Source organism: Pithys albifrons, chromosome 18 (genome assembly GCF_047495875.1).
Source record: "Pithys albifrons albifrons isolate INPA30051 chromosome 18, PitAlb_v1, whole genome shotgun sequence".
Classification (NCBI taxonomy): Eukaryota; Metazoa; Chordata; class Aves; order Passeriformes; family Thamnophilidae; genus Pithys; species Pithys albifrons.
This window is the reverse complement of record NC_092475.1, coordinates 9734260-9760565: the sequence shown is the minus strand read 5'-3', so window position 1 is coordinate 9760565 and position 26306 is coordinate 9734260. Positions and strand designations below refer to the sequence as shown.

At 54.2% G+C, this 26306-nt stretch overlaps 3 protein-coding genes across 3 annotated transcripts; 1 reads left to right on the top strand and 2 right to left on the bottom strand.

The window, feature by feature from the left end:
• Positions 1 to 1414: 1414 nt before the first annotated feature.
• On the bottom strand, positions 1415 to 9056 carry DBNDD2 (dysbindin domain containing 2). The gene is made up of 5 exons (XM_071573144.1): positions 8908 to 9056; positions 8255 to 8576; positions 3372 to 3527; positions 2765 to 2908; positions 1415 to 2008 (listed from the first exon to the last, which is right to left on the bottom strand). Exons 1-5 carry the CDS (start codon positions 9046 to 9048, stop codon positions 1800 to 1802), a joined length of 972 nt encoding a protein of 323 aa, XP_071429245.1. The 5' UTR covers positions 9049 to 9056; the 3' UTR covers positions 1415 to 1799.
• A 4968-nt stretch (positions 9057 to 14024) lies between these two features.
• Positions 14025 to 19128, top strand: LOC139680423 (neuritin-like). The gene is made up of 3 exons (XM_071573005.1): positions 14025 to 14067; positions 14458 to 14605; positions 18189 to 19128. The coding sequence occupies exons 1-3, from the start codon at positions 14025 to 14027 to the stop codon at positions 18412 to 18414; spliced, it is 417 nt and encodes a 138-aa protein (XP_071429106.1). The 3' UTR covers positions 18415 to 19128.
• Positions 19129 to 22861: 3733 nt separating this feature from the next.
• SYS1 (SYS1 golgi trafficking protein) lies at positions 22862 to 25330 on the bottom strand. The gene is made up of 3 exons (XM_071572789.1): positions 25149 to 25330; positions 24302 to 24369; positions 22862 to 23731 (listed from the first exon to the last, which is right to left on the bottom strand). Exons 1-3 carry the CDS (start codon positions 25308 to 25310, stop codon positions 23491 to 23493), a joined length of 471 nt encoding a protein of 156 aa, XP_071428890.1. The 5' UTR covers positions 25311 to 25330; the 3' UTR covers positions 22862 to 23490.
• Positions 25331 to 26306: the final 976 nt, after the last annotated feature.

Below are 26306 nucleotides of genomic sequence, written 5' to 3'. Positions count from 1 at the left end.
GCTCCTTTCCTGTTCCGGGTCCAGAGCCATCCGGGAGCATCCCCTTCCACCGCCGGCCATCCCAGGACAGCTCCAGCAAGGCACTGCAGCCCCTTGGAGCTCACACCGACTGCCAGTCTAGCTGGGCATTCCCGGTGATGATTTGAGGATAGTGGTGGTTTGCTCCAGTAGAAAATAAGCATAAAAACTGTAACAACGTGGTTGTCACTTACCAGCTGCTACACCTATTTGATTATCCACTTACTTGCTCAGATCTAAGGTCTTCATGCAACATTAATTTGAAATCAAATCCAATTGCTTCAGTGTTTCTAAAGGATAAGCTTTTTTCCCCCTCTTACTTATTAGGGGCTTCACATGAAAACAGAAAGGTAGCATGCCCCCACCCCAAAAAAAAAAAAAACAGGTCATGTTTCTTTACTCATTGTTGCTTGTTGGTTTTCTTTTGGATTTTTTTTTCCAAACCAGGCAACTCCTTCCAACAGGATACTGGTAGTAATAAAGGTTTAGATGCTTTTTGGAAGTGATCAGCCAAATTGAAGGTGAAAACATCCATCTGTAGCTATTAATTACCCTATACCTATTTTGGGAAGTCCCTGTGCCAGGACTTGAAAAGTCATGAAGCCTGTCCCTCCTTTCTGGATCAGTTTCCCATGTAATAACCAGCTTAAGGCATCACATGCAACATATTTATGCTGCAACGTTAAATATGGGGCACCCAGTTGGTGTCACGATGGGTTGGCTGACACAGGAGTGCAGGAATGTCTGAACACACCATGGGAAGCAGCCAGGATGAGGAGCATTCCGACTCCTGCTGCTTATCTCCCAATCCCCTTCTTTGTGGTGACCACGGCTGTGCTGATGCAGACAGAGCAGGGACAGCCCTTTCCTGGGCAGTGCCAGCTTTGTGCCCAACTCCTCTTGGCCTGGCCTGCAGAGACCAAGCACAGCTGCAAAGTGGCTTCATGTTCATACTCTCTTCATTCATCCAGAGCAGCCTCCAGCCATTGCTGCCGTCACCCAGCTGTGGGGGAGCAGCAGCATCTGGTGCTGCATGTACTGGTGTTCTCCACTCATCGCATTTCTGGGGGAAATCCCCTGTGTGCTCATGTTTGGTGGTTCCAGGTCACCATCCCCCCCAGCCCTGCTCAGGCTGGCTGTGTCTGTGCTGGTTCTCTCCCTCCTGGAGGCTGAGCTCGGGTTGTTCAGCACCTGCTGCACTTACAGCCCTTCTCTGCCAAGGGCTGTGCTGTCTGCCCTGGGTGCAGGAACCATCCCTGGGCTGTGCAACAGGAACATTCTTTTGCTCCTACATGACACCATTTGCACGCTGGCTTTGGACTGCTCTCCCTCCTGCAATCCCCTCCAAACCCTCACCCATGGCACTGTTTTCTCTCAATGACACGCACACCACTGCTTGGTTAGATCAGTGTTATTTCTCTGTGTGCCGTTGTTAAGTGCTTGTCTGGGCAGAACATTTGTCAGTAGAACAGGGTCAACTGGGATCCCAAGGGATGGCTTTCTGGGAATAGTGGGGCTGTGGGATGCTGAGCATTTTGGGGGAGGTGAAGCAAGGAGTGTTAGCAGCAAAGCCTGAAGAGTTAATTTTGGGAGCTTACAATACCCCTTTCCTTCTCCTTTTGGCTGCCAGGAGAACCTGTGGAGGGAGAGGAGGGGAAAACCATCTCTCCTCTCTGGCAGGGCAGCAGTCCAGGATGGGGTTTACTGAGCACCAGCAGCTTCCCTTCCTCTGGGCTGGCAAGTCCATACGGAGGAGGCTGGGAGCAGGCCAAAGCTGGCTGCTAGCTTCTTGCCACCTGCTCTTTGGAACTGTCCTCCTGTAGGTCCTCCTCATCTGACTGCACCACGGGGGTCTCAGCCCCCTCCTCACTGGTGTCCAGGCTATTCAGATCCGTGGAGGCAGAGGATGTGGAGGAAATACGAGACTTGCTCTCGGCTGCACTGGGCACTTGCAGGGTGATCTCCTCTGAGCACTTGCTGGCATCTGCCCCTAGAGAAGAAATCAGCATGAGAAAGCAAAACGCTTCTGGAGGTTTATTGCTCTCTAAGCTTCATGGATAGCCCCTCCAAAACTCATGTCATTCCTCAGCAGGCTGTGCATTCCTGGCTGCTCCCCATGCGGCTGCTGTGGCTGTTCCCCACCTCACACCCCCGGCTTGGCTCAGGGCAGTTGCTGCACATTCCTTCCCCGTTTTTGGCAGGGGAGCCTTTTCCGTCTCAGAAACACAACTCAGAGCCATGTTGTGTGAGGCCGTTGGCTGCAGCGGGAGAGGAGGTATTTGGCTTAACCTCACTACAGTGTGTGAGTGGGGAGGAAGGTGCTGGCACTCCAGGCTCACCTTGTGGGCCCGAGCCCAGCTCCCTGGAGTCTGGCTGGGAGGTGGAGAGGGTCCTGCAGTCTTCCTGCTCAGCACAAGGAGCACTTTAGCGCAGTGGCTGCTCCAGGAGCACTTCAGGACAAGGGAATTTGGCCCATAGGCTCTGGAAAGTGCCTGGGCTCTCCTGTCTTCTGCAGCATAAGGTGTTTACAGGGACCTGTATGTCTGTGCTGTGGACGTGGACACTGATGTGCAGCAGCCCACGGTGGGACCCCTCCAATCTCACAGACCCCAGCACCAAGTGTCTGCCTTTGAGTGGGTGTGGATCTGCCTGCAGGGTGGCCAGGGCTGAGGAACAAGCCAGTGTGGGCACTGGGGGCAGGAAGGACTTCCAGCCTGGCCCACAAAAAGCACAATACTGCACATACCTGGCAGGGATCCAACAATGCTGCTCTCCTCTGTCCCACAGCCCAGAAATACGTCCACTGTGTCCTGGTCTGACAGGTCCATCATGTCCATCTGCTCCAGCATGTCCACATTCACCTCCATGGAGGAAATGCTGCCTAAGGGGGCTGCAAGAGACAGAGACCAGGGAAAATGTGAGTGCCAGTGCCAGGCAAAAGGCACCATCAGCGCTGTGCAGGCAGGACCTGGAGGAGGGAGATCAGCCTTGCCACAGGGAACTGAATTCTACACGCTGGTAAGGGACCTCCAGGAAGATCATGTTTCCTTAAAACACTCCTCTGGAAGCCCCTGATGTATCACTGCAGTCCTTGTGCCTGCTCCAAACTGCTGTCTAGAGGAGCCTGCCTGAAGCCAGTGACTCTGCAGGGCACCAGCTTGTGCACCCATGTGCAAATGGTGTGAGTAATCCACAGCACAGCACACCCACACACAGCCTGTGTGGTCCCATCTCAGTGCAGGACATGCATGTCCCCACCGCCTTTAGACTGGGAATGTCCCACCAATCTCTAACCCCTGAGTCCTCATTCCCTGAAACACCCCCAGTCCTGTGCTGGTGTCCACAGCACTTACGTCTCCGATGCTCTATCTGCAGGTGAGACATTGGGAAAAAGAAATCCACATCATGCTGGAAAACCTCCTCAAAGAACTTCTGCCGGTCCCGTAGTTTCAGCTGCTGCTGCTGCATTTGCTCTGCATCCAGGGTCCGCTGTGGCTGCTCCATGTCGGCTGGGGAGAAAGGCAAGGAGAGTCAGACCAGGCAGGGCTGTCTGAGTCCTCCTGTCTGTCCCAGCTCACACCATATGGCTGTGCTGGAGGGCTGGTGGTTCCCCTCTGCTCTGCTTTACCAGCACACATTGATTTAGCCACCGTGGGTAGATGTTACACACCAGAACAGCAGCGTCACCAGCACTTGCTGTGCTGGAACCTCACTCATATCCTGCTCCTGAGGTGCAAGGCAGCCAGGAACGGGGAGCTCATACGTTCACGACTGCTGAAGGGAATTATCAAGGGGTAAAGGGTGCTGATGAGAGAGATTAGCTGCACTTTGCACACATTCAAGTTTCAGTTTCCTTGCTACCAAACTGAGGGCTGTCTGTGAATGCTAACGAGCAGGGGAAGTCCAAGGGACAAGAACTGGCCTTAGTGCTCCAGGATTTCTGGGCTAAGGGTTGCATAAGGAATAAAAGCTGCTCACAACCCTGTCACTCCTGCCTGTGCACACCCCTGCCACCACCACCGCTATAAATACAGCTGCACCCACGCTTGCAGGCTCCCGCTCACATCCGTGCTCACAGCCAGCTTGGCTTCTGCCTGCACAAACATTTTCATTCCTGTAATTCCTCACACAGTTCACCGCCGGTGCCTGTGTCCCTGGCTCACTGGAGGGAGTGATGGAAGCCCTCTTGCTGAAGGAGCTTGTTGCTGCATCCCTGGGCCTGGTAACTCCCTTCTGGGTTGGGCACCCACAACAGCAAGGACCCCAGAGGCACAGAGGGGCTGTGGCTGGTGGCCCCAGCTGTTCCCAGGCTGGTGTTTGACCTCAGTCATTCCACATTTCCTCTCTAGTGCTGTTGGCCCAGCCAGCACAAGGAAAATGTGATTACTGGAGCAGGCAGTGCAGTAACCAAGGAAACCAAACAAACACCCTCTGCTCTGCCTAAGCATGACCCAAACCCTGTGCTCTCCCAGGCTGGGGAGCAGCATCCCCACCTTGTCTGGCAGGAGTGGGGGCAAGGATAGCACAGGGCCTGGCCATCAGCCAGTATGGAGCAGCACAGGACCCAAACTGGAGAGAGGTACTGAGCCTGGTGAAATGTCCTGGAGATTAATGTCACATCTTCTGAGAGCCCTTTCAGGGTTTCTCTGCACTCCGTTTCTGGGGCATTCATCAGTGAAACACCATCATTTGCAGGTGTCTGCCCCAGCGGGCTGGGTTGTGCTGGCAGCACAGCGTGGGGATGCACCATGACTCAGGGCCAGTCACCATCCGCTTTCTGAAAGAGGCTCTGGTCCTCTTCTGGCTGCTCAGCGTCTTCCTGCACTGCCTGGGGCAGCACTCCTGGCTGCCTGAAGGCATCTCTGCCTTGGTATGTCTGACCACAGCACTGGTGCCAAGGCTTGGTGTGCTGTGCAGGACCCAGGATAACAGCTGTGGTGCCGGTGAAGGTCTCCTCATAGGAAAGCTGTCTCGCCGGGCAGCTGCAGCCCAGTGCCACTGGGGTACAGCAAAAACCTCCCTCTCCCTGTGTTATCTGCAGGACAGAGTGGAGCCAGGGACGAGGAGAGAGTGATCAAGGCACGAATTATGGAACTGACTTCCTTCAGCAGCTGGAGCCAGCCCTGTCCTGGCTGTCCCAGGCAGAGCTGTGTTCGCAAGCCCAGCTGTGCTGAATCCATGGCAAGCTGCCGCTGTTCACCCCACCGAGGAGAGCCCGTCGGGCTCCAGCCATACAGAGGCTGAGCTCAGGGCAGAGGCTGTGCTGGCTCCCGGATTCGGGGCATCTGTGGGACAGCTTGCCAAAGGGACCCCAGCGTGGAGGTAAGGAGGAGTGTCTGAACTCTCGCACAGTGCAAATACAGGATAAACCAAAATGCTATCGGCTGCTGTCCCAAGTGCCCTAAGTGTGTGCTGTTGATGTTCGCACTGCCCGTGCCTCCCAGCACGTGACCGATACTCGCAGTAAAGGTGCTTGGGGAGAGTGAGGACGGCTGCTGGTGGCAGCATTCCTGTGGGCGCCAGAGTTTCTCTTGAGGGAGAAATTAGCAGGACCTGTTTATGAACTTGTTTTCGAGTTCTCGCCAGGGAGTTGGGTACGAGCACTGAGATCCCATTATGTAAGGAATGCCGGCAGCGGGAGACAGCAGCTGGGGCTGTGCTTGGCCCTGCCTGACCCGTGACCGCGGTGAGAGCCGGGGATGGAGCCTTTCCCCCTCCCAGGGTTCTTCCGGGCCCAGAGGGAGCGAACAGTCCTGCCAGTGTAGCTGCCTCTCAGCAACCCTTGCCGGGGAAATAAAGGAGCGCGGCATTCCCTGCCGCGGCCCTTCCCCATGTGACGGCCGGTCACACTCCGCGGCTGTCAGCCGTGGGGATTGTCTCATCCGGCTGGCATGTTCCCACCGCGGGACACGTTCGCACACACAATGCGGCCCCTGTGCACCGTGGGGGATCTGTCGGTACCTGCTGGTGGCCTGGCTTTTATTACTATTGTCATGGTTATTACTACAGCCCGCTCAGCCAAGCGGCTGGAGCCTGATCAGCATTCAGAGCCGGACTCCGCTCCGCTGGCTGAACCACCCAGCGCGGCTGCGACGGCACCGAGAGCCCCGCTGCCTTCAGATCGTTCCGGCTCCCATGGCTTAATAGCCAGTGCAGCCTGGAGAGAAGCCGGAGCCAAACACTGCTGCAGAGTTTGGATGGGCAGGGCAGGGCAGGGCAGGATCCCTACCAGGAGGTGCAGGCAGGGATTTCCTTCTCACCTGCTCCCGGGTAGGCTGTGGGTGAGGACAATGGCCCCACCGGTCCCTCTGCCCTGCCAGGGCACACCAAGGAGCCACTCCTCGCATGGTGTGGGCTCATGGCTACACTGCGGTGGGGAAAGGCGTGGGAGGGCTGGCTGAGAAGCAAAGTTCTGCAAGCTGTCTGATCTGCACCCTCGCCAAAGTGGGCTGCGAGAGGAGCAACTCCAGGGGTGCAATTTAGCACGGGGCAAGGGCCAGACAGGGCTGGAAGGTGCTGGGAGCACCAGCTCAGGGTGTACTCTGACCCAGCATCTGGACTGGGAGTGGAGCACATTTCAATCATTTGGCTGTGTTTCCACTGGGCGTGGATGTGCTTTTCATTCCTCCTTGGCCCACAGGACCCCCACCTCTGTGCTGGTAGATAGGAGGGGTGTATTTGGGATGGGAGAAAGCTTGTCAGTGAAGGCACAAGGCCAAGAGAGGATGGGGATGGCCTTTTCTTGAGGCCACAGCTCTGCAATACTTTGCAAAGATTTCAAAGGATTTAAAGGTCCTGGAAAATAATCTGGGCTGTGAAAGGGACAGTGGGTGCTGCGAGGTGAGAAGACTTTAAGTGTGAGGGGTCACTCCAAACATGGACCAGTTCCCTGGTGAATAAAAAAGATGGAGTAGACTGGCTTTTTCTCTTCTTGAGCTTTCCTGGAGCTCAAATCTCTGACTCTGCTCCTCCAGAAAATATCAGATAGTCCCACTGCTGCCCAGCTTGCCAGAGTGCCTTGCCCTCCTGATCCCTATGTGCAGGCCCCTGAGGAGATGTGTGGGAGATGATGCAGCTCCTCAGCTGCCACGGCATCTTCTGGGAGGCTCTGCAGAGATGGCCTTTCCCTATCACCCTGCCCCAGCACAATCCTTATGGGACAAGGGTAATTCCCAAGGGCTTTCAGCTCCTTCAGCCTTGGGAGAGGTGGCTGGTGTGGAGAGCTGGGAATGCCCCAGAGAATCACTCAGGGTCAGGTCATGCAGAGAGACAGAATGCTGGATGCACCGGCTGATAGAGCTTTAATTCCTTGCACGGTTCTCGATCGGCACGTCTGACCCCGTGTTGCAGCACAGCAAAAAATAACCGTAGCCCTGGTGAGAGGAAATGCACCAGGCGAGTGCGAGGGAGGCAGTGGTTTTGGCAAAGCTGCTTGCTGGGAAGAGTGGGAAGGGGGAAGAACTAGAGCGGGAGTGCATGGCACCTCGTAACCCCTGTGTGTGCCGCGGTTTGATTGCCTGCACTCCTCCAAGCGATCTCCAAATCCCCTGCGTCTCAGCACTAAAAATATCCCTCCCTGCCGCCCGGAGCTCCTTCCCCGGCAGAGGCTGTGTCATAAGACCCTGCTATTTGCGGGGCGCTGCTTCCTTTCATGCGAGAGAAGCGTGAGGACGGGGCAGCCAGGCGGCCAGCGCGATGCCCGAGGCACGGCGGGTATGACCCTGGCATTGTCACTGGCTGGCTGCCCGCAGCAAGCCCCAGTCCCCTGGCTACCGCTCGCCCCGCCGCTCGCTGACGGCTTTGCTCCGCTCAGCATCCTCATCCCCTCAGCTCCGCGGGTGCGGGGCGATCCGCTCCTGCCGGAAGCCCTGTGACTCCGACGGGTGCCGATGCCACTGCGCAACAGGTGCCCGAGCTCAACCCCTTCCCAGAAGGGTGTCCCTGAAATCCCTCCGTTTCCCGAGCATCCCCATCCGAGGCACGGCGTTCCCCGGGCAGCCCCCCGTTAAAGCCGCCGGGGAGCGGGGCCGGCAGCAGGTTGGTGCGGCGGCGGCTCGGGGGCGGCCGGGGCTGGAAGCTCCAGGAACGGCACGGGAGAGCGCAGCTGCTTTGCCAGGGGTATTGGGTGGGAGCTGCGGGGAGGATGAAGGGGATGTGGCACCCGAGCCATGCCCGACCGCCCGGTGCGGTGCCCCCGGTGCCATCCCACCAAGCCCACCCCGCGGCCGGCACTTACCGGGCAGCCGCCGGCTGCGGCTCTGCGCGCCGGGCCCCGACATGCGGCTGCTGCGACCGGACCGTGCTGGGGGACGGGGCTCAGCGCGGGGTCCGGTGCGGGCCCCCCCGCCGCCGCCACTGTTCGCCCAAAGCCGCGCTGCGGGGCGGTGCTCGGCGCTGCGCGGGGCGGGACCGGCGCTCCCATCACCGCGGCATCGCGGCCCCGGCCCCTCCCGGTTGGTGCCCCGCCGCTGCCGGAGCACCCCGGGAGTTCTGATGCAGGGATGGGGTCTCCGGTCCTCCTGTAGAATCAAAGGGTCCCCGTGCGCGATCCCCAGCCCCTGTGAAGAGCAAGGTCCCTTGCGCGAGGAACGCGGTCCTCACGGTGGGTCTCCATGTTCCCCAGGATCTATGGAGAGTCCCCATGCAGGGTCCCTGGCCCCCAGGAGGGTCGCTGCAGAGGGTCCCCACCACCACAACCGCTCCAGGGAGAGCTCAGTACCCGCAGTTTTGGGCTGCAGGTGCCCTGGTCTGGCAGGAGCTGTGCCACGCGTGACAGGAGGTTGGTAGGGGGAAGGCATGGGAGAGACAGGGGCTCTGCCAGGGAGCACAGTTACCATTCATGCTTGCTTTTCCTGTGCTTTGCTTTAGTTTTCTAAAGGCCCAGCTCACCCATTCATTCGGGAGAGAGGACAGCACGCTGCGTGGATGGGCCAGGGGATCCCTCCTCAGCTCACTCCCTGGACTTGTGAGACCCTCATCCCCAGCAGACCCCGCTCTGGTGTGTTTTCTCCCACGTTCAGCCCTGCACATCAGGGCTGCTCCTTGGCAGAGGAGAGGACTTGGCCGCCCGCCTCCTTCCTGTGTCTCAGCAGGGTGAGTCAGTGCCTCGCCGTGCCCAGCGCCAGCTCTGCCCACAGCCTGGTCACTGCCAAGCCGGGACGGGGGGGCACCCACTGTGCCCTTTTACTCTAGCTGGAAGGGAGTTTCCAGTGTCTGTGGCGTGTCTCGCCTGTCCCGTTCTCAGTGTGTTCCTCTCACTGTCTGCATAACAGAAAGATAACTCGGTATTGTTTGTGTCCCGGCCCTATTTTGGCTACTGTTGCTTTGCTGTCCCCCTCTACGCCCCCTGGGACCTCCTGCTGCCAAAAACCGGCTTTGTGCTGAGGACCCGGAACCTTCAGCTTCTGCACTTGCCTGTAGCTGCTGGCTTCAGCTCACACGGTGGTTTTGTCCAGGTAAAGGTTTATCCCCATCCATATGCACCCTCAGATCTGCCTGGTGGTTTGTACCACAGCGTGGGATGCCAGCAGTGTGGCTTGGGGAGAGAACCAGGCTGATGTAGCAGGAGTGGGGGTTTACGGTCTCTGAGGAGCTGCAGGAGCAAATCTCTGCTGGGTACCTGCCAGCCTTGGCTTGCTCGTAACTCCCTGTGCCCTCCGGGCAGCACCAGCCACTCGCCACCGTCCCTGCTGTCCCCCTGCCCTGCCTTGCCAGCAGGGAGGCGAGGAGGCAGGGCCCGGGAATTAGCTCAGGTCTATGCTATGTGACACGTCTGTGTCCATTGGCACCGGTTACTGCTGCGAGGCATGGACACTCTTTGTGGACACACGAGTTTCTGGAGCACCCCGAGTTCCCCAGGGCTCCCAAATCCCTGCTGCGGGCACAGCACATGAGAGTGCTACCCATGCAAAGCAGACACGTTCCCAGGCCCCTCACTGCTGTAGCCCCTCAGTCCTGCCTTGCTGGTAGGGCGTTGGAAAAGCAGTGATATCATCGGCACGGAGCCTGACTCATCCTGGCTCTTCAGCACAAGCCGTGCCGCTCAGCGCGGCACATATTTTATTCCAATTAAACCATTGCAGGCAAGCCAGCTCCACACAATTATTTTTTTTCCTCATAGCAAAGCTCGACTGCCCCTGGCCAAAAGGTGAGAGGGATCAGAGGTGGCACTGGAGTCAGTGGAGAATCTCCACTTTTGGTAGGGAGCCCTAAGAACAAGCCTTACCAGATACCTACAGGGTCTGTCTTGGCTGCTGCACTATCCCTGCCTCCCTTGTGCCTCCAGTGCAGGCTCACAGCACTGTCTTGTGTCAACATCCCTTGTCCTAAACGCAAGTGCCCAGGTCCTTGGGTCACAAGCCCAGGGCAGAATGATACCTCTTCTCTCCACAACATAGAGCCCAGCTCCTGCCAACATCCCCAGGGGAGCCAGCATCAAAGAGCACCTGTCACCGGAAGAAAATGTAAGGTGACCTGTTCCTCCTGACCTTCCCACTCAGGTTTTTCCCGTCTATTAGAGGTTTGGGACGTGAGTCAGGGAACTGTGGGGTGAAAATGGAGCTGGAGAGGAATTGGCTGCTAAGGGAAAGGCAAATGTGTTCCAGGCACAGGTGAATCATTTGCTGGTGAAAATAGATCTTATTCTCTAGGAGGCGTGCGTGGATGGGGCTGGGAGTGAGCTGCAGCTTTACTCCATCAGTAAATTGTGGAGTCAAGAGAAAAACAAGAGGCAAGGCAAGGCAAGGCAAGGCAAGGCAAGGCTGTTTTCCCAGTAAACGAGGCAATACATCTCAAGGAAGCAGCCTGCAGCCCGCACCAGGCAAGGCTCCAGTAACCCGTGGTCCTGTGGCTCCCTTAAATGGGGCGATTTTAGCCCGGGACATCAGGGAGACAGAAAAGCCATAAACACCCTCGAAGGAATGTGGCTGCTGAGAAACGAGCATGTCCACAGGCGAGGCGAGGTGGAGGGAGCCTGGACAGGGTTCACAGCACCACTCTGTGCCAGGAACCAGCCAGTGCCTTGGCCATGCCTTGTCCCAAAGGAAGGATCCCAGTCCCAGTGCCAAGAGTCCCTGCTGTGGGAGAATCCTGCCAAGCCCTGGGATGTTATGTCCCCACGTCCTCAAGCCCCAACCCATGCAGACATCCCTGTTTGCCAGGTGGTAATGCCTCTAACTCATGAACCTTTTTCTATATTTTCTGTCTCCTGTTCAGTCGTGGAGTGGGGTGACTGAAAGAGAGCTGTTAAATATCGTATATTGAAAAAGCTGCTAAATCGTGTACATTCCCAGTTAAGACTGTATTTATTACTGTGGATAAATTTTCTTCTTTATGATTTTAATTGTTAGGATTTTTAGAAACTAACCATTTTCTAACAACCAAGGACATTGGATTTACCTCTTCAAACTGACAAGTAACCAATCAGCATTCGACATTCAAGGCTGGGAAGCAATTTATTCAAGATGAAAAGGATACATCATACAAAGGATTTTTATGGGCTAGAAACAAAGGACTTATAAAGCGAGGAATTGTGCAAAGGTGGGATTTAACATGAACATGTAATGACCTTTGAAAACACAAGGATTTTGCTTTTGTAATTCCTTTGGAAGTACCTATGAAGGACTACTTCTCCAGCACTGAATAAAAAGGACTTAACATGGATCAAATTCGATGTTGAGTGAATTTCTTTGAATCATGACACAGCAGCTCTGGTGCACACCTGGTGTCCACACAGGGTCAACCCACCACACCTGGTCTAGTGGAAGAATTGCTCAGGTCAGAATGAGATGATCTTAAAGGTCCCTTCCACACCAAACCAGGCGAGGATTCAATCCTCTTTGATCCCAAACTCCCGCTGCAGAGTGTTCCCGGAACTCCTGTGACTGCTGCTTCCAGATTTCATGACTCGGTTATGAAATAATAAACTGCAATGGGGCAATTGACTGCACGGGACCACTGTAATCCCCAAAATGGTGCCAGGAACATTCTGGCACTGTGTAAAGCACTGGTGTGAGACTTTGGTGCTAAATATGAGCCACTCCCACCTTTTGGTGCCAAAACTAGCACAGTTCACCTGGGGGAGGGCTCCAGGCAGCCAGGACCAGTAAAAGCCGGCAGGCGTTTTCCAAGTGGTGTGCTCCACTCTCTTGGACTTCAAAGTTGCTGGAGCCTAAGCTGGTGATTACTCGCCTTTCTCTTCTTTTTCTCTCTCACTCTCTCTTTCTTATCCTACCTTCTTCTTGAGTGATGGCTTTAACTGAAGGAGGTCAGTTTAGGGTAGATCTAAGGATGATATTTTTTTCCAAAGAAGATGGTGAGGAACTATCAGAGTCTGTGCAGAGAGGCTGCAGACACCACATCACTGGGAACATTCAAGGCCAGGCTGGATGGTGGCCCTGAACAACCTGGTCTGGTGGAAGTTGCTCAGGCTGGAACAAGATGAATTTTTGGGTTCCTTCCAAGCCAAACCATTCAAGAATTCGATCATTCTATGGCCCCCATCCCTCACTGCAGAGTGGCCCCAGAACTTCTGTGAGTTGAGAGGTCACAGCCTGTGTTCCTTGTGGAACTGCCAGTGCCTGGCAAGGAGCAGAATGCAGCCAATTGCCTGCTGCCATCACAATCTTCACCTGCTGCCAGTGAGCTCTCCTCACATGCTTCCTGCTATGCCCATCAATCCTGAATGCTATCTACCATCTGGATGTCAGCATCAGTGCCTGCAGGATGTGCACAGTTGTCCCAAGGAAGGTGCAGTGCCATTCCATGGAGAGGAGCACGCCCCAACTGCTTGAGAGCGCTGGAGTTCTGTGGGGATGGTATGACACAGGGACCACTCTGCAGTTTTGCTACCTGATGCAGGGTGTCAGAGGCACTGAGGAGGACATGGAAGTTTGTAGGAAGGTGGATCTTGAGGATATGATGGAAGGGATATGGAAGAGAATGCAGAAGAGGAGATGGACGTTGCCTCCCTTCTGTAAATAAATAGTCTTTGTTTTTAACACCTCAGCTCTTGTTGTATTTGCTTTCTGCACACACAGCATTTGCAGAGTTGTGGTTTCCACTTGCTCTGGGTTCCTGGGGCTGGAGGTGTTTGGTGGTACTGGCATGGTCATCCCAGGAGTGGGGGTACCTGTGCTCAGAGGGGTCCCACTTACAGAGCTCCTGGGCAGTGCTGCAGTTCATGGGCTGGTGCAGGGCAATGTCCCCAAGAGCAAAGCTGTCACCAGCAGAGAGGGAGGTCTCACATGACAGACTCCTGCAGCGATGCCCTCAAAGCAGGCAGGGAACTTCCTGCTCCCCTTCCTGCTGGAGCCAAAGGGACTCCTGGGATGAGCCATGGTCAGGCCAGAGATGTAAAATTGCAACTTTTACCCTGAAGGCTATGACAGCCTTGGGAATTGCTGTAGCCAGGATCTGGGCAAAAGCTTTGGAGCTGTTGGTGCTTATGTTTAAGGTTTTCAACCTTCAAGCTCTCCTGGTTGCTTCCCACGCTGCCTTGCATTCCTCTGGGCCATTCAAGAGACCAAAGCCAAGCGAGGTGGTCCTTGCCTTTACAGATTCCTGTTGCGGGCAGCAGGCACTGGCCCATGTCCCCCACTCGGGGTGATCCGTGGAGTGGGCAGTACAAGCTGTGGTGGAGAGGGGACAGGGGACTTTGGTGTGGGGGTGCTGGTGCCGCGGTGCCATGGAGGTGCAGGTGCCTGGAGGTGGGTGCAGTGTGTGGGGAGCTGTGTGTGCTGGCAGAGGGTCCCAGAAGGGATGCGATGCTGGGAGAGGCAGGGGTGCGGGATCCCAGGGCTGCAGGATGCCTGACCCAGGCGCTCGTTAGCCGCGGCCCAGCCTCCTCCTTAATTAGCCGCGGCCGAAGCCATTCATTAGCGGCGACCGGGGCGAGGCGCCCTCCCCGCGGAGGCGGGAAGGGAGCGGAGCGCTGCCGGCCCCGGGGGTGCGGGCAGCGGCACCGGCAGCGGGGCTGGAGCCCGAGCCCGGGCGGAGCCGGCGGCGGGATGGGGCAGCGCAGGGGTCCCGCCGTGTTGCTCCTTGCCCTGGGTGAGGGGGTGCCCGGGCCGGGGGAACAGGGCGGTGTCTGGGCTGTCCGAGCGGGGGGGCGAGGTGATGCGTGGTCCCTTCCCTCCTTCCCTCTCTCCCTTTCTTCTTTTCTCCTTCCGTCCCGGGCCGAATCCGCTTGGATCTCCCCGCCGGGTCCCGGGTCCGAGGTGCCGGTGCCGGGATTGCAGCCCGGGCGGACTGGGCACGGGTCGCTCCGAGCCCTCCGGGCTCTCGGCAAACACCGGCAGCGCCGGGCACGGGCGGGGGGTGGCGGGGGCTCGGGACTATCCTCCGCGGAAGGGGCCGCTCGCTGGACCGGAACACCCCGGGGCAGAGGTGGGCTCCATCCCCCAAGGTGCCAGTGCTCACTTCGGCCCCCGGTGCTGACAGGGCACCTGGCCGGGCTGATGGCAGCAGGACCCGTGTGTGCCGGCGCTTACCGGGGCCTCTCTGACTGCGTCCTCAAGCTGGGGGACAGCATGGCCAGGTACGAGGAGGAGGAGGGCATCGAGCTGCAGGGGCTTCGCCGAGTCTGCAGGTGAGTACGGTGCATGGCCAGCGTGGCTTTTGACATTGCCCTTGTGTGAGTCTTCTCCTCCTGCCCTTCTGGGTCCTGTCATGCCTGCATATACACATTTGTTCCACACCTCACTCCGGTTTGAGATAGACCTGGTGAGCTCCCATCCATCCATCCATCCATCCATCCATCCATCCATCCATCCATCCATCCATCCATCCATCCATCCATCTCTTGCTTATCTCCCACTGGAGTTTGTATCCCTGATCAAGGAGATCCAGCCAGCCCCCGCACGCTCACAGCTGGGGGTACAGGACTGGTGAGGACCCGACCTGCTCTGCAGCCGAGGGAAGTCTCCCCTGGATCCTGGGTTTCAGGCAGTGGTGTGCAGGTGGCTGCTCTGCCCCAGGGCCCAGCGCTGCCAGGAGCAGCCTGCACCCAGCCCCAGGTGGGTCCTGCTGCCCAAACCAAGTCTCCTCCCTCCCTGCCCAGACCCTCCATCCTTCCGGCTTGGATTTGCCTCAGTCCTGGTTTTCCTGAGTTTGTAGCAATGCCCTGAGATGATGGTGTTAAGAGGACATCAACTTCAGCTGAACTGAAGAAGAGCTGGGTAACGAGGGATGGTGTTGGGCAGGTTTGGGGAAAGGTCTGCTTAAATAGCAGACAAGCAGAAGTAGCAAGGTGGAAGTTTTGCAGAAGGGAGGCAGCTCTGTGTCCCAAGCAGCAAGCTGTGGGGAGTGAACAGAGTTACAAGGAAATGTAGACAGCAATGAAGGGAAAACCCAGGTGCCTGGGAGCAGTGGAAACCTGGCAGGGCAAGGCAGAGGGCTGAGTGGCCTGGGGTCAGGTTTTCTATGCTGCTCAAAACCACTCCTTGGGCTGTGACCTGCTCTGAATTCCCCCTTCTACGGGAGACAGCCTGGCTCAGGATGAATAGCCTGTCTAGGATGTGCCTAAGGCTGGCCTGAAACGGGACCTGCTTTGGTTTTGACAGCAATTCATACCTTCTGGTTTCCTTAAATGAGACTTCTTGGTAGGAAAACACACCCGAGCTGGCAGCCCAGCCCATGCTGCCATTGTCTGCTCAGAGGAGCAATTCCTTTGCTGAAACTCATGTGAAATGTGCAAACTGAGATTTTCTTACAGCTCTGGGGCACAAACCATTGCAGAACAGGTCCAGGGATCCTCCTTGCTCTGCACCTTCAGGGACATGCCAGCTTCTTCTCCCGGTCCCTAATGTGCTGATAGCCAGGCTTGCTGTGCCTGGAGGAGCAAGCTGATGATGTCCCTGCTTCCTGCCAGGTATTTCTGAATTATTTCCCTTTGACCCTCAGCCTTATCCACTGCTGTTTGCATTCCTGATGCCGTGGTCCTCTCTTTGGGAGTGTGGGTGAGGAATGCACAGGGAACCAGTAGCTGCTATAGGGGCTGGTGGTGTCTCAGCTCTGTGTGTGGTGCTGCCCTAGAGCAGCAACTCTCTTGTCAACAGCCTGCCTGAGCAGATGGGGCTGCAAAGGGTGAAACATTGGGAATTGCCATCCCAGCTGAAAATAGATCCAGGCAGGAGCTGTCATCCCTCTTCACCTTTCTCCAAGCTTCTTTTGCCTAAAGGCATGGGCTGGGTTTAACTCTCACCTGGCAGAGCTGCCTTCTGCTGCTGCTGCAGCTTGGGAGCCAGCACTGGAGGTTGCCTGGGTTGGCACCAGCTTTTCTCATTATCTGGGGACATTTATTCTGCCACAGTGACTCGGTTTAATGAACTCTCTCACAGCTGGTGTTCTGATGTAACCCCTGGTAGGAAAACTAAGCAAGCAGAATGTTCATGTTTGCCTGTATGCACAAGGTGTCATCTCCAGCACAGGGCACCAACACTGACCTCTCTCCTTCCAGTGCGCAGGGTCCCTGCTCATTCAGCTGGGCTGCAACCTCTTCCCGAGGGTGGAACATGTGCCTGGGGTCCTGGCAGACACAGGGAAGGTGACAGAGCAATTGCTCCTCTCTCCTAGGCAGTGCCCAGCTTGCAGGGGGCTAGAGTGGTGCCCAGCCCACACAGGACAGGACAGCAGAGCCAAGGTGGAGGGAGGTGCCTGAGGGTGCAGGTTGCTCTGTGCTGTGGGCTGGCAGAGCCTGGGAAGCTGGCTGGGACTCAGGGGTGGCTGCCTGTGCTAGTCCTTGCCTTGCCCCAGTTTCAGGGCATGCACTGCTTTGAAGATTTACCTTTCAGGTGTAAGAAACTCTGAAATAAGACGTGGGGGAAGGTTAGTGGCAAGTGTGTCATAGAGCATTATCTGTCCCATGAGTAAGTATTTGGAGACGAACCACTTCCAGAGGTTCCCATGGCTTTGGCTAAGACTTGGGCTCCTGCTATTTTATTTCCTGAGTCCACACCTACAAAAGAGAGACCGTGACTGTGAATTCAGCTGTTGGGACTTAGACATGCTTGGGAGGGCACAGAACTTGCCAGGCTGTGGGAGCCTTCCCTGTTGCAAAGCAGCACTTACAGCACCCTTTGGGGAGTCTGGTGCAGACTTTGGTCCTTCCATACTCAGCAGACAAAAAAACCCCAAACACAGGAGGGGTACCTGTTCTGGTCCTTCCTCACACCACATGGAGGGGGATATGGCCCAACCTGGTACCTACTGTCCTCATTCCCAGACAGCTGGAACCCACCTCTCCCTGCTCAGCCTGCTACCTGTGGGCAAGGAGCTTACTGGAAACTGCTCAAAACCAGCTTCTTCAAAGCAGTCATGCTGCTTCACCAAGGGTAGGAAGGAGCTCAGGGAAGCCTTGGCAGGCTGGATACTACTCTGGATAAATGCAACACAGGGTCATTCCAGATGGTGCTGGCCCCAGTGTGCTGGGATGATGTCCCTGTGCCCCTCCTGGGAGAGTCCTGGGGCTGTGGTTTTCAGCCCTGTTTCTTCTGGGGCTTTTCCCTTCCTGGCTCTAGTCTAGAAGAGACAATAAAATCCAAGTTGCTGCCCACAGGGGAGGCAACCAAGGGGGTTTTCAGCAAGCAGCTCCCAGTTTATTCCTGCAGGACTGTGGGTTATCTTTGCCTGTCTTGTTTTCCCCCCAGAAGCTTCTGTACACTGAACATCTTCTACTCACACAGGCAATACCCAGCAGATAAATAGAGATGATTCTAATGAGAACACAGTGAATAATTCCTTCTGCCCCTACCTCAGCTATGACTGCAATGGTCTGTGGGAGCTGTTGTCCTTCTCTGTGCTTAGTGCTTGTGTTTGCCCTTGACTCCACTTGAAGAAAGCTTGGAGAAAGCAGTGAATGAGATGTGCTGGGCCTTTGTTTGCAGCCTGTGTGAGATACTCAGGGTGCTTGGTGCTGAAGAGAAACATTTGTTGATGGAAAATAATGGATTTTATTGACTTCCAGAGAAAGGGAAAAAGAAATTAAATAATTTCAGTGTTTTGAGGTTTGGAGTTTTTGTCAAGATGCTCTGGCAGATGATGGAGGGGATGCATAGTCTGGGCAGCTTGCACAAAACACAGGGGTTGTTGCTGTTCAGAGGGCAGGCTCTGCCTGGCATCCAGCACTGTGGGAATGCAAAGGGCTGATGGTTTGGTGTCTCCTGTGGCTGCAGGTACTGGGATGAGTTCCACACCTGTGCCCTGACGGCGCTCTGGCAGTGCCAGAAGGAAGCAGCAGCCGTCTGGGAGATGCTGAGAAGGGAGTCTCGAAAAAACAGATTTCAAGGCAGCTTGTTCGACCTCTGCAACCCCAGCATGGCCCAAAGCTTTGCCTGGACCCACGTTCCCAACGTTTCCATCCTCAGTATCCCCCTCATCGTCACTTGGGTGAACTTATAAACTGCAGCTCTGTGATTATCACAACAAAGGTGGTGGCAGCATGTACTGGGGCACCTGATTGTTTATCCAAACCTGAGGAATACACTGTGTGGAGCTCAGAAACACTCAGCTCCTTCCTGAACCTGTGGGAGAGCTTGGCAGCATCTCCTGGGAGTTGCTGTTTCTCTGTACTTTGGAATAATGCTTGTCCACTTCTGCTTCAAGACACAGGCACAGATCTGGCTGTCTGGAGAATCTGGGAGCTTGTACATACAGGACAGAGGATTTTGGGGAAAATTAGAGATTTTGGGAAAATGATGAATGCTGAACTCTGTTGCACTCTTCTATGGCTACAGGAAGGAAACCTGTTTACTTTGCTGACTCTTTCCACCAGATCAACTCTCCAGTGGATTTGGGCAGTGAAAACAAGATGGACATTGTTACCACTGTTTTCTGAAGTGCAGAAGATGGTGCCTGTCCTGTCACAGACAGAAGGGAGACCCTACTGCCCTGTACTGGTCTTTTTTATTTAAGGACATGGTGAAACCTCTGTTGAAGAATAATCACAGTTGCATGACTTGCACACATCTGAATTCCTGAGTAACTCCTGTGTTATGTGTAAACCCCTTTTCTAAGGACATAGAGGGCAAAAATACTTCTAGGGAGGGAGAATGTCAAGCTAGCAGGACAAAAGGGATTTATAGCCACTCTTCTGCTTTGAAGCTTCCCCCAAGGTACCTGTAAGCAACTCTGTGGGTACAAGTGTGTAATTGCAGAGTATTAAAGTGTGTTGTAGAGCCTACAGCATGCTAGAAGTTGTTTGTCCTGGCTTTTGCTTGACAGCACAGTTTCTTCATTTGCAGCTCAGAGCATTGTTTAGTTTTGCAGTTTCAGTGCAAGCAATGGAAGTTTTTGGAACAGAGGGGTGTTTGCAAGTGATTTCTGAGTCTGTTAAAGAAACACAACAACATTATCGGACATTTCAAGGCAGTCTGTGCTTTCAGGATGCTGATGGAGCTCTGTGCCCTCGTGGCTGCAGAGGGCGATGGGAGCTGTAACTCATGGGGTGTGAGCTCTGCAGTGTGAGCAGGGGATCCTGGGCCCTGCCAGCTCCACAGATCCTTCTGGATGCATTCCAGCAGTGGGCAAGTTTCCACAGCAAAGGATCTTTCTGCCAACAGTGGTGTTGGGTCACACTGCTCTCCTCTGGCATTCATGTGTTCTTCCTCTTACCTTCACTATCACTCAACACAACTCCTGCAGCAGCAGGAGGCGACAAATAAATTGAGGCAAATTCCAAGAAATAAGTCAGGGAGAAGCAGCTGTTCAGACAGCACTTCAGTGCACCCTGACTTCCTACAGATAACACAGTTGTTACTTTTGTACTGTGGTCAGCACCTGGGACACAAAGCCTTGGGGTGAGCAGAGGAGAAAGGGTAAACCAGAACATGGCAAAACCTGGAGCTGAACCACTCAGATGATTCATTTTATTCTTCCAGCAGTGCTTGTTGTTTGATCCTGTTCCCCCTTCTCTGTTCTCTCTTGTCCTGCCTGTGGCTTGTACTGGGGAAACCTGAAGCAGGTGGGGCATCACGTACAACCAAGACTGGAGTATTTTGGGTCCAAATCCTGTACTTTTTGTTGAGAACAGCTGTTTAATGCCTCTAGGAAAACAAACATGCACAGCCCCCCAGTATCCTGCAACCCTTATTTTCTCTTTGAATTTGGCATTCCTCTCTGTTAAAACTTTCTACTTTAAAACAGTTTTGAGAAAAGGGAAGGTAAAATTCTCAGATCTCTGAGTCTTCTTTTTGCAAAGCCATGGATGCAAATAGTGATACTGGCTGACACTGCCACTGTCTTTGAGAAAAGCAGGTGTTGGGACAAATCTTCCCTGGAAGCAAATCCCTCAACTATTGCACATAAAAACCCACAAAGATTCATTAAGTAACAAAGACCATCTGTCACTGTTCTGGTACAGAGCAGCAGATTTTTTTTTTAAAGCCAAAGGTACTTCTAAATCTGACTGAAAGCATGTGAGAGAAAATTAGGTCTCACAGTATGGGAGTGATGAGTTTCCTCAATCAATATTTCATTTTTAGCAGAACTTCCTCTATGACTAGAACAATTACAGTAGAATTCCTTTTTTAAAAAAGTAATACACAGATTCAGACCTCCTAGACAGTCAGCAGATATTGAGGGGCTGGAGTGGGTCCAGAGAAGAGCAACGAGGCTGGAGAAGGGACTGGAGCACAAGTGCTGTGGGGAGAGGCTGAGGGAGCTGGGGGTGTTTAGCCTGGAGAAGAAGAGGCTCAGAGGTGACCTCAGCACTGTCTAGAACTCCCTGAAGGGAAGTTCTAGCCAGGTGGGGGTTGGTCTCTTCTCCCAGGCCCTCAGCAATAGGACAAGGGGGCACGATGGGCTCAAGCTCTGCCAGGGGATATTGGAGATCAGAAAAAAATTGTTTGCAGAAAGAGAGTAATCGGGCATTGGAATGGGCTGCCCAGAGAGGGGGTGGATTCCCCATCCCTGGAGGTTTTTGAACTGAGATTGGCCGTGGCACTGAGTGCCATGATCTGGTAAAGGGACTGGAGTTGGACCAAGGGTTGGAGTTGATGATCTCAGAGGTCTTTTACAACCCAATCGATTCTATGATTCTTTCAGAAAGCATTTCTGACCCCACAGCACACTTCATGCTGACGCAGTGCAGGTCCTGGGATGTCCTGCACCCTCAGTGCTACATCCACATTTGTCAAGGATTCTTCTCAGGATCTTGCTCTGAGTTTCTCCAGATACAAAGCTGTACCCAGATTTCACCCCACGGAGAGGCTGCTGAAGCAGTTACAGGATATCTTGTATATTCAAAAAGAAACGGGTTAAGTGTTCCTTGGTTCAAAGTCCTCAATCTCTGTTCTTGCAGGGTAACAAAGGTAGCAGCTCTATTAATGCAGGCTCACAGTAACTCTGGGACCAGCTGGAGGAATGTGGCTTTGCCTCCTTGCTCTCATGTTCACTGTAGTTTTTATTTAGCTCCCACTTGCCTCAAGAACAGCCCAGGAGAATACAAGAGTTCACACCAGTGCTTTGGTGTCATGTTATGCCTTGAAGGAAACCTGCAAACCTTCCCTGTTCCTGCAGGACTGGGATGTTCTTTCTTAAGAACAGCAATAAAAAGCAGAAGAGGACAAAATGACCCTGAGGGAGTCTTAAAATACGACTGAGAGCGTGCCAGTCCTTGTCACCCCGAGGCAGAGCTGCCCTCTGCTCTGACCCATCCCAGCCACACCAACACTCCCGTCTCGTTTCTGAGGGAGATACTGGCACCTACTGGAGACCAGTTTATATCCAGGCTGAGGTGACTGGGAGAAAGGCAAATATCCCGTATATGATAAATGGGCAGATTTTGAGAAGGGATGGACTGTCTTGCTGCAGGGGCAGCTCCAAGAAGTGACCTCGGGGTGGCCCTCCAGGCTGGCTCCTGCCCAGAAAAACGCTTGTGTAAACTCTTTCCTCTGAAAGGCTGCTGCTGTCTGAAACTGCTTACAGGGGGTTTGGGCAGGAAGGGCTCCTGATGAAATCCCAGAATACAGTAAGTGCTGGTTACATTTGTTTAGACAGAAATCCTGCTCTGAGGCAGCCCTGCCGAGTATGTAAAGCAGCAGGATGTTATCCTCCAATTTACAGAGTGTGAGTGTGAGAGCAGGGACTGAAATACACCTCAGTTCCCCAGTAACAAAAGTCAAAAGAGCAGCTTCAAAGAGTTCATCAACTTCTGTATCTTCATATCATCCCACCACTTTTCAATAAGCTGAATTAGCAAATAATTTATGCAAATTAACACTTACAAATATTAACATACAAAGGGAAGTTACTACAGCAAGGTGCTGTACAGGAGAAAAATGTGTCTTTAGACCTGGCTTGGCCCTTCTTTGGGATTGTATAAACTGGTCATCCCTCAGCAGAAACCAGGCAGGATGTGGGTGATGTGGGTCTCCTTGCTTGGGATCTGGAGGAACCACCCAACTCTGGCCCTGCAGCAGTAAGGGCGAAGTTTATTTGAACTGTCTCTAAATAAAGGCACATCCTGTTATTTTGAGAAATAACAGCAGTCTCTTATTGACATCACCTCTACCAGAGATCTGTCGCTGAACTTCTGAAGCCTGATGGGAACACCCAGACAAGTGGGAAGAGCAGCCTGGCCAGGACACCTCCAGGCTCAAGTAGAGACCCTGAACTGCTGACACTCCTCCTGCAGTGGGATTATGCCAGCTGACTTCCCAAGACAGCACTCACTGATGCCTTTCTTTCAGAGCAGAGGTATGAAATGTTTATTGTAGGAAATTTTATGTGCCCCAACAGTGGGCATTTCACAGCCAGGCATTCTCTGGCTGCATCCTTCTGTTGCCATGATACAGACACTTGTGGTACTCCTTGAAGTGCTCAGCTTCCCAGGAGAGCCGTAACACACTCACAGCAACATATTATTTTATTATTACAAAAGATTTCTTCAGCAAACTGCTGTCTGTCACCTCTGTGTATCAAACATGGAAACAGCAAACAAACCCATCTAACATTATAGGTTATTTAGTGTCTCAGCTGGTGATTCAGGTAAGTACAACATTTCCCCATCCATTCACTTCCTTGACTTTTTTCCCAACCAAAGCCCAAATAAGTCACAGATTGGAAGCAGCAGCTCCCAGCCCCACTGCTCACCATGCCAGCTCCCACAAGAAGAGTTGACCATTGTGTGACCCACACAGGGCACTCCCACATCGTTAAATTCCAAAATGCTCCTCACACACCAAGTTTTGCTACCTGGCTTTTAACAGTCTCATGAGTGAAGGGTTTAAGGGCACACTCTCCATACAGTCATATTAATGCTTTGTGTTAACAAAATAAACATCTGCTCCTCCCCCGTTGCCAGCTGATGCCAGAGGAGTCGCTCACACTCATGCAGTCACCGAGGTCCAAAAAAAAAAATTAATAATAAAGTCTAAACAGACCTGCTGTGCTTCTTCAGGGGCAATTCTGAGGCATATTAGATGCACTTGTGCTGGAAACAATGACATAACGCAGCACGTTGTTGCCAGAACGAGTCTATACGTTGGATTTGGGGGCGGAGTTGAGGGGGATCTCCCGCAGCTCGATCCTCATGCAAAGGTACTCCCCGATGGCCGCCATCAGCGCCGTGCACACCACGTGCACCAGCCACCACGTCAGTGTCGAGGGGAAGCGGGAATTGTAGATCCAGCAGCCCAGGAGGTGGAAAAAGTGAACGGTGACTGTGAAATCCAGGCACTGCTTCCCTCGGCGGATGAAGTACAGCAAGCCCAGAGCGCTGCAAAAGTAAAGACAAGAGGTTAACAAAACTGCACCAGACCTACGGAAAAGGGGGTGCAGCAAGAGCTGTCAGCAGTGCTGGTTATTTAGCAGTTTTAGAACTTCTTAAAATAATTTAAGAATAGCTTGGTTTTGACCTCTCTCCTGGCCACAGCAGCAAGACTTACATGCTTCAGCTTTTTAATTACATGATGGCAGGAAAAGGGTATTTTAGCACAAAGAAGAGGCAGGAATGTTTACACTACCTCCCCCAGTAATCTCTGTGCAGTGGCAAAACACGTTACAGATCAGTGTTTGCTGAGCTCAGTGTTTGTTTGCGATCCATTAATTCTAACTGTCTGTAAAATCTCTCACAGAAGCAAAGCTCATTCCTAGCTGGGAAATTGAGGCAGTGAAGGGAAATTACTTTTCCAGGTTCTAGAAGGCCGGGAGTCAGCAGTTCCCAGCTGCCCTTAGCACACATGGTCAGCCAGGCACAGGGGGTTTGGGAGAGGCAGAACATCACACTGAGCTCTCTTATGGTTTAATGTTAAGAAAGGACAAGGTGCTCCAGCTACTGCACACTTACCAGGTGAGTGCATTGAGGATGAAAGCCATCATGGAGAGCCTCCCCGGCGGGGTTGAGAAGCCTAAAATCTACATGGGACTATTAGTAGGAACCCGCGGCACAAATTGCAGCCCAAAATCTGCTCCCATGGCCCAGCACGGCCCCACACGAATCAGGATCTACACGAGGAGCCCAGGCAGGTCTGTCTGTCTGTCTGGGGGTACCTATGGGAAAGGGAAAGGTTCGATTCTATTCTGATGGGAACCAGGTGTGGAGTGTGTGTGTCCATACTGGGCCTTCCTATATGGGGAGGGGCAGTTGTCTCTTTACTGGGGGTACCTGTACAAGGTGTTTGTCTCTGTATGGGGGTATCCCCTATACAGGGAGGTGCTGTCTCTGTGCAGGGGCACCAACCTATACAGGGTGTCTATCCCTATATGGGGGTACCAGGTACACACCGAGGTGCTGTCTCTATAAGGGGGTATCACCTATACAGGGTGTCTACCTCTATATGGAGGGCACCACCTACACTTCCAGGTGCTGCCTCTAGCCCAGGATATCACCTACACTTCCAGGTGCTGCCTCTAGCCCAGGATATCACCTACACCTCGAGGTGCTGCCTCTACCCGGAGTAACCCCTACTCAAAGGGAGGGCTCTACCTCCATACTGGGGGCACCTACACAGACAGCGGGTCCGTGTATTAGGGGGAGCTCTCCCCCCACACCGCAGCGTTCCCTGGGCTCTCCCAAACACCGGGAATGTCCGAACGGGAGCGGGATCCGGCTCCTTCAGCAGAGCCCCAGCCAGGCCCTCCCACCGCAGCCCAGGGGCCTGTGCCCACAGCAGCTTCCCGGGGCGCGCCCTCACCTCGTCGCTGAAGACCTGCTGGAGGGAGGGCCCGGTGCTGCCCAGGGTGCCGAGGAGGGCGAGCCAGAGCCCGAGCGAGCTGTAGTAGCCCGCCTGCAGCAGCACCATCTGCGCCACGATGAGCGCGGGGTCCCAAACGTAGCTGCGGAACTGCGCCGCCATGGCCCGCGCGCCCCCGCCGCGCCGCAGCGCCCCCTGCCGGGCCGGAGGACCCGGCGCCGCCTGCCCCGCGCACCGCCCCGCAGCGCCGCAGCGCCCCCTGCCGGGCCGGAGGACCCGGCGCCGCCCCCGCCGCGCCCCCCGCGGGTTCGCTCGGGGAGCTGCGGGTCGAAAAGGGCGCTGGAGCTTCAGGGGGTTTATAATGAGCCCGACGCCCCAGCAGCGGCTCAGGGCACTCGGCCTGTTAGAAACAGAATTAGAGTTTTGCTGAAGGTATAAGAGAATAGTTAAGAAGTAACTAGTTTCTATCGGTTTTTCCCGCTTTTGGAGGGGTGGGAGGTCTTGGACATGCAGGCGAACCCCAATTCCCAGCCAATAGGAAGAGGGGGCAGGGACCTTTCGGCCGGGAAAGGGTATAAAAAGTTCTTTTTCTTTTTGTTCTGGGTCTGTCTCTTGGGCCAGAGAGAGACACACACGGTTTGGCCGAATCTGTTAAATAAAAGTTCAGTTTTGCTTTGATGACTTTGTCCCCTCTAAATTTTATTGGTAAATGTGAGCATTTCTCACAGGTCTGTTCAGTCTGGAGGAGAGGAGGCAGAGGAGAGACCTTGCTGAGGTCTCCAGCATCCTCCTGGTGCACAGTGCAGGGGCACACGCTGTGCTCAGGGAAGGGTTGGGTTGGATGTCAGAAAAAGGTTCTTCAGCCAGAGGGTGGTTGGGCACTGAACAGGCTCCCCAGGGCAGTGGGCACAGCACCAAGGCTGACAGAGCTCAGGAAGTGTTTGGACGATTCTCTCAGGGACAGAGTCATCGAATCATAGAATCAGTTGGGTTGGAAGAGACCTCCGAGATCATCAAGTCCAACCCTTAAACCAACTCCACTTTGATTACTAGATCATGGCACTCAGTGCCATGTCCAGTCTCACCTTAAAAACCTCCAGGGTTGGAGAATCCACCACCTCCTTGGGCAGGCCATTTCAATGCCTGACCACTCTCTCT

Bases quoted from the DNA above. Each gene is read 5' to 3' on its own strand.
- SYS1 (XM_071572789.1), bottom strand. From the start codon at position 25,310: ATGGCGGCGCAGTTCCGCAGCTACGTTTGGGACCCCGCGCTCATCGTG. The intron at 24,370-25,148 runs GTGAGGGCGCGC...AGTCCCATGTAG, and splicing joins AGCAGGTCTTCAGCGACGAG to ATTTTAGGCTTCTCAACCCC. The intron at 23,732-24,301 runs GTAAGTGTGCAG...TTACTTTTGCAG, and splicing joins ATCCTCAATGCACTCACCTG to CGCTCTGGGCTTGCTGTACT.
- DBNDD2 (XM_071573144.1), bottom strand. From the start codon at position 9,048: ATGTGCAGGGCTGAACGTGGGAGAAAACACACCAGAGCGGGGTCTGCT. The intron at 8,577-8,907 runs GTGAGCTGGGCC...TGCTCTTCACAG, and splicing joins CCTCTCTCCCGAATGAATGG to GGGCTGGGGATCGCGCACGG. The intron at 2,009-2,764 runs GTATGTGCAGTA...TTTCTTCTCTAG, and splicing joins CATTGTTGGATCCCTGCCAG to GGGCAGATGCCAGCAAGTGC.
- LOC139680423 (XM_071573005.1), top strand. From the start codon at position 14,025: ATGGGGCAGCGCAGGGGTCCCGCCGTGTTGCTCCTTGCCCTGG. The intron at 14,068-14,457 runs GTGAGGGGGTGC...CGGTGCTGACAG, and splicing joins CGTGTTGCTCCTTGCCCTGG to GGCACCTGGCCGGGCTGATG. The intron at 14,606-18,188 runs GTGAGTACGGTG...CTGTGGCTGCAG, and splicing joins GGGCTTCGCCGAGTCTGCAG to GTACTGGGATGAGTTCCACA.